Raw genomic sequence first — 6,960 nt, 5'->3', positions numbered from 1 at the left:
CCTGTGCAAAGAGGCTTTTCGCACTAAGTGTAGGAGCATGCTCAGTAGCCCGAACTGAGGACTCAGAAATTGCGGAAATCAGGCTGAGCATGCTCACTAGGCGAAACACATGTACTTAGGCTCAGGCTGGGGAAAATTGGCACACTTGAAGGAGGAAGCAGCCAGTTGGACGACCCGAGGCACGGGCAAAAATGGCATCCTTTACGTAATATAGGGTGTACTGGACGCGATGTGCATGTGCGGCAGGCATTCCACTGTTCTTACCCAGCATTAAAACACCCGAAAATTGTCAGTACAGACCTAGGGTACTGTGTTAAAGTGGCTTGCCTCTGCACATTCTTCCTCCTGCCTTTTCCCATGTCCTCCCTGGTGACTGGTAAGATCATAGCTTTATCTGAACACCATCTCTGTCACAGCTTGTTCATATGTTGTTATATGGCTTAAAGCCGCTTTACACGCTACGACATCACTAAAGCGATCTCGTTCGGGTCACGGAATTTGTGACGCACATCCGGCCGCTTTAGTGATGTTGTTGCGTGTGACACCTATGAGCGATTTTGCATCGTCGCAAAAATGTGCAAAATCGCTCATTGGTGACATGGGGGTGCATTCTCAATTATCGTTGCTGCTGCAGCAACGATGTTGTTCGTCGTTCCTGAGGCAGCACACATCGCTACGTGTGACGCCGCAGGAACGAGGAACCTCTCCTTACCTGCATCCCGCTCGCAATGCGGAAGGAAGGAGGTGGGCAGGATGTTCGTCCCGCTCATCTCCACCCCTCCACTTCTATTTGGCGGCCGCTTAGTGACGTCGCTGTGACGCCGCACGGACCACCCCCTTAGAAAGGAGGCAGTTAGCCAGTCACAGCGACGTTGCAGGGCAGGTAAGTATGTGTGATGGGTCTGGGCGATGTTGTGCAGCATGGGCAGCGTTTTGCCTGTGTTGCACAACCGATGGGAGCGGGTACGCACGCTAGCGATATCGGTAACGATAACATGCTATGGAGAAAAAGACATGGATCGCACATCCCAAAAATACAATGATCTAAAAGCCGCTAGGCAAAAATTTAAATAGAACATGAGGTTCTTAGTTACCATTCTGATCAGACTGTATTAAGCCCACTGCCACGTCACGGCGAACCTCTTGAGTGGGTCCCTATTCTAAGCCTTGTAGCGCGGCACCGTGCACCAACCACTGCCATAACGACAACGCGCCAGCAGGGCAGGCGACGTGGTGCCTCACAGCACCCATGCTGCAAGGCAAAGCCCCCAAGGCTCCAGGCCGGACCGCCCCACCGACACGTCACCACCACAACTGCGGCCACTACACGGGCCAGCACACAGTGAGAGGAGCTGCGCACTCACCTCCCACCGGCTCCCATGTGTGAACTGGGAGCAAAAAAAGGTGGCTGCTGTTGTGGTGGTGTCATGTCGGTGGGGCGGCGCGGCCTGGAGCCTTGGGGGCTTCGCCTCGCAGCATGGGTGCTGTGAGGCACCAGGTCGCCCGCCCTGCTGGCGCTTTGTCGCTGCGGCGGTGGTCAGTGCACAGTGCCGCACAAAAAGGTTCAGGTTAGGGACCCACTCAAGAGGTTTGCCGTGACGTGGCAGTGGGCTTAATACAATCTGATCAGAATGGTAACAAAAGAACCTCATGTTCTATTTAATTTTTTGCCTAGCGGCTTTAGATCATTGTATTTTTGGGATGTGCGATCCATGTCTTTTTCTTCATAGTGTGTTATACAACATTCTATCCCCCTCTTTTTTTTGCTTGGATCTGCACTCTCCCCATTTGGCACAGGTGATTTTAATCAGCAGGAGACTGCAAGAGGGGTCAGCCTTCTTTTTGCTCCCAGTCCACATATGGGAGCCAGTGGGAGGTGAGTGTACAGCTCCTCTCACTGTGTGCTGGTGCTTTTTGGTAGCTGCTGTTGTGGTGGTGTCGTGTCGGTGGGGCGGCGCGGTCTGGAGCCTTGGGGGCTTCGCCTCACAGCATGGGTGCTGTGAGGCACCAGGTCGCCCGCCCTGCTGGCGCTTTGTCGCTGCGGCGGAGGTCAGTGCACAGTGCCGCACAAAAAGGTTCAGATTAGGGACCCACTCAAGAGGTTTGCCGTGACGTGGCAGTGGGCTTAATACAATCTGATCAGAATGGTAACAAAAGAACCTCATGTTCTATTTAATTTTTTGCCTAGCGTCTTTAGATCATTGTATTTTTGGGATGTGCGATCCATGTCTTTTTCTTCATAGTGTGTTATATCGGTAACGATATCGCAGCGTGTAAAGCGGCCTTTACTCTACTGCAGACTTCCCACTTGGGCATTTCCCCAATCTTACTTTCCAAATAGGTATGTTTTGTTCACTACTATCACCGATTCCACCACTGTTATACATAGGAGTGCAACCTTTTGACAAAAAGTTGTTTTACCGATCTTCATCCTTTTATCTATATTCTGCATTATTGCACAGGCTGACAGCAACCCTTGCTCACTCCATATTCTGGGCCAACCCGGACCTATAAATTATATTTATTCTATATATCACTGGCTGGATTTTCGTGTATAACGCACTAATCACTATCTAATACTGCTATGCTGCTCCAATCAACCCTCACGCCCCCCCCACCCCCTTTTTCATCTCTTGTTTTTCTCCTATGGGTTCCATTTCCAAACATCTTTTTTTCCAACTGTATCATTGTACTTGTTCATTTTACAGCAGTGTTATTTCACTATATAATTTTTGGAGATATTTGATCCATTTTTTCATGGCTAATATCTTGCGGGCATGCATAGACTCAGTTGTCCTTAGACCTGTGTCACATACTTTTGTACATTAATATTTTATATATACTTCATTTTAGTTTGGCCTTTACTCCCTCCCCTTTAAGAGCTTCTCACGTGGAAAATCCCATATATCCATGCTTCTCAATTAATTTCAGCATGTAAATTATTTTCTTATAATCCCTTACATTTTCATAAGTCATTTATTTTTTATATAATACAAGTATTTTCCTTATTTTAGAGAATTCAATATCTATAACCAGTACATTAGCATCCCTAACTACCTTGTACATCTCTTCACTGGATACTTTCCCCTTCTCCCCTCTTTTTTTTCCTGTTTTTCTTTTCTCCTTTTCTTTTTCCTTCTTTTATCTCCTTTTTCCGATGCTCACATATGATTTCCCAGCACTGTATTACAATCATCCACTAACCTAATGGATGGCAACCGGGCCCTTTTTTCACCTTCTTCACTTTCACCACATTATTGTACCTTACCTGTATACCTACCTGATATTCCTTTTTCCTTGACGGACATACTTGTGCATTAATTGTGATATGATTATGTGTTACCTATTTCTCCAATATTCAAATATTCTATTTTGCTATGATCTGTCATGGTTCCACCTCCCCGTCCACATGGCTAGGGGGCGGTGCCTTCTCCTGCGCCTCACTTCCGGAGCGCTGATGTTTTAAAAACTGACATCTCCAGTGAACCAGCGCCTGCTATAAGCTTAGCACTGCTTTGCCTGTGATTGCTGGTCCTGTAAGTATTATCCTGATCCGTCTGCTCCTGTGCCCTTTCAGTGTTCCATCCCCTAGTTGTCCCTCCATTCTTCTATCCCCTCTCCTACCTCCCCACTCAGTTGCTTCCTCTGGTACTGATCTCGGCCTGACCTCAACTCTGCTTCTGCTCTTTCCTCTGGTTCTCCTTCTGCCCATACTGTGTTTGACCCAGCCTGCCTGACTATTCCTCTCATGCCCCGCAGCTCTGCTCCCCAGCTGTCCTGCGAGGCAGTGTACGAGAAAACTGTGTATTTACTTCCTGGTTCTTGTTGCTCTGTGTAGTGTCTTCTGCTGCAGAGCTCCGGTTCCCACTAGTGGCAGCTTGACAGATCACTGTATAATTCTTGTCCTCATCTCATTTAACATAGTTAATTATTACCCTGATGAAGGCTCAATAATGAGCTTAAACGTCGGACTGAATTACTTTAGGACATATTTCCACCTTGTTATATTTTTGGATTCCACTGTTCACGCATTTTTTTTTTTCAATAAATCCACAAGCAATCTAAAGACTTGTCGTTCATTTTTCATACTTGTGTGCTAAAGTTTATCTGAATACTGTTTTTTTTGCTTCAGAGCACCAATTAGCAGTAGAGCCGAGCCTACTCCCTTGCTTGTGGGTAGTGCCAGGCTTCTGTGACCAAGAGGCCTACACCGGTTACTGTAGCATGTCTTCATTTTTCTAATTCTAATACTGGCCACAGGCTTATGTATTGCATAGACCATTCCTCCCTGATCTTTTAAAACCCTATGGGGAGGGGTGAATTTTATCTACTGTGCTACTTTGTGTCTGGAGGAATTTTTACTGTCGAGACTCCAAAATGTATCTGAAACTTATGTCTTGTGGGTAGTGCCAGGCTTCTATGACCAAGAGGCCTTCACTGGTCACTGAAGTATGTCTTTCTTCTCTAATTCTATTGCCGGCCAACAGCCTGTGTGTTGCATAGACTGTACTTCCATGCTCTTTTAAAGCCCTATGGGCAGGGGGGGAAATTCATGCTACTATGTGTGCTTGAAAGGATTTTTAATGTTGAGACTCCAAAATTGGTGTGAAACGTATGTCTTGTGGGTAGTACCAAGTTTCTATGACCAAAAGGCCTACACCGGTCACTGTTGCACGTCTTCCTTTTTTAATTCTATTGCCGGCCCACAGCCTGTGTGTTGCATGGACCGTACCTCCCTATTCTTTTAAAGCCCTATGGGGGAGTTGATGCTATTGTACTGCTATCTGTCTGAAAGGATTTTGAATGTCCAGACTACTACATAGGTCTCCAGGTTGTGTCTTGTCTGTACTGGCAGGGGTATGGGAGCATCAGCCCTACACCTGTCTGTAATCTACCTCTATATTTATTATGTCAATATTCTAGGAAGCTAATGGCTATACCAAAACAGTGGTATTGCACTGTAAAATGTATTTTTGCTGTTATGGAAGCTTTTTGACCTCCTTTAAAGTGTTTTGTGTGCCTCACGTTTAGCCTCCAATTGAATCCAATGGGGTTCAGAAAGGTTGGAGGTTCAGTTTGATAGAAGTTAGGCGAACGTACCCCTTGTTCTGTTCGGTTCGGCAAACCGAACCGCAAGTGGTTCATTCATCTCTAGGAACAAGCACTGGAGCATTTTGGTGCTCGCTCATTATGTTTCATTACTCTTTATATTTTTAATTAAATAAATGCAAATTATTTCAGAGTTCTGTTTTTTTTTTCCAGGTAAGTCCTCAGAGTAGAATCTCTCTGTGGGAATTCTCCACGTCTGCACGGTGGAACTGGTGTAATATTCCTCTATATAAGGGGACTGAGAAAGGATATTGTGCCTTATTTATGACAACTGCAAAATCTACAAGTGAGTGAACCGGACGCGGACCCTCTGGGAGGATTCTGGGGTCAGTAAGTCAATGTGATAATTGTCTCCTGATGAGCTGTGTGCTCCATAACTAGGAGTACCAAATATAATTGTCAGTGTTGTCTCATGCTTGTATAAAAAATGTACAATGTAAACCATGAACACATTTTTATGCCACAAAAAAATTACATTATTACATAATATAATGATTATAATATACAAAAATGATACAAGTAAAGGCTTCTGTAGAACTAATTTATACACTAGGATATCTTTCTTCACTCCAATATCTTCTCTTGTTATAGTTTATAAGAAAATCTTCTCCATGAATACGCAACATCACAATTTTAGCAAAGTGACTGACATTTTGCTCTTGGGATTTCAAAATGTTCAAATATTTCGATTTCCTTTCTTCCTTCTGCTTTTACTTATTTACTGTGTGACTGTATGTGGAAACCTCCTCATCATTGTGGTGGTGTCCTCCAGCCGATCGCTCCACTCTCCCATGTACTTCTTCCTCACACAGCTCTCTATGTCCGATATCCTTCTCACCACCACCATTGAACCCGGCATGCTCCACATTGTGTTTTATGATGGAAGTTCTGTGTCTTTCATTGGCTGTTTGATACAGTTTTATTTTTCCACAGTGTCTGTAGGATTGGAATGTCTTCTCCTGACCATCATGTCCTATGACCGGTATCAGGCCATCTGTCGCCCTCTACATTATACCTCAGCCGTGGGCCTCACATTTTGTCTGAAAGTTGTTCTCTTGTCTTGGTTGATAGTTTTTACGACAATGTTAATGTTGTTTTTTACAGTAAGTCATTTGGATTTCTGTGGACCAAATATCATTGACCATTTCTTTTGCGACTTACAACCTCTACTGGAGCTTTCCTGTTCTGACACTTTTATAATCAAGATGGAAAGTTTATTTCTGTCTATTCTTTTTGCAGTGTGTCCTCTTACTGTTATTATGGTTTCTTATGTGTACATTATCTTATCCATACTAAAGATCCCCTCTGTGACCGGGAGGCAGAAGACCTTCTCCACCTGTAGTGCCCACTTGACTGTGGTATCCTTATTTTATGGGTCAATTATTATCATCTATGTATTTCCACATCAGCAAAATGCAAAGACATTACTATCCCTGTTCTACACTGTAGTGACCCCGCTTCTCAATCCCATCATTTATAGCCTGAGTAATAGAGATATTAAGCAGGCTCTTTGGAAACTAATTATTAACACGTATCATGCTATCTTTTCTAATTGCAAAATTGTAATTCTGTTGTAATATTCATGAAAAAAATAAATTCTATTTAAATGTTAAAAGCGGTGGTCTGAAAGGTGAAGAAATTTCAATCTAAGTCCCTTTCTCTTTATTACCATAATTTAAACAAATTTCTAATATGGTTGAATTAAAAATGTTCTACCCTTCCCTGACTATATTATCTAAGTATTATTGATCATTAATAGTGATGAGCGAGTACTAAAAAGCTCGGGTGCTCGAAGCTCGGGCCGAGCCTCCCAAGATACTCGTGTACTCGGCCCGAGCACCGAGCCCAATG

The 6,960-nt window shown here is 44.2% G+C and overlaps 1 protein-coding gene across 1 annotated transcript; it reads left to right on the top strand.

The window, feature by feature from the left end:
• Nucleotides 1-5,720: 5,720 nt before the first annotated feature.
• On the top strand, nucleotides 5,721-6,686 carry LOC142302917 (olfactory receptor 11L1-like). The gene has a single exon (XM_075344021.1). It carries the CDS (start codon nucleotides 5,721-5,723, stop codon nucleotides 6,684-6,686), a length of 966 nt encoding a protein of 321 aa, XP_075200136.1.
• The last annotated feature ends 274 nt before the right edge of the window (nucleotides 6,687-6,960 follow it).

The sequence above is a fragment of the Anomaloglossus baeobatrachus genome, chromosome 4 (genome assembly GCF_048569485.1).
Source record: "Anomaloglossus baeobatrachus isolate aAnoBae1 chromosome 4, aAnoBae1.hap1, whole genome shotgun sequence".
NCBI lineage: Eukaryota > Metazoa > Chordata > Amphibia > Anura > Aromobatidae > Anomaloglossus > Anomaloglossus baeobatrachus.
This window is presented reverse-complemented; position numbering and strand designations above follow the sequence as displayed.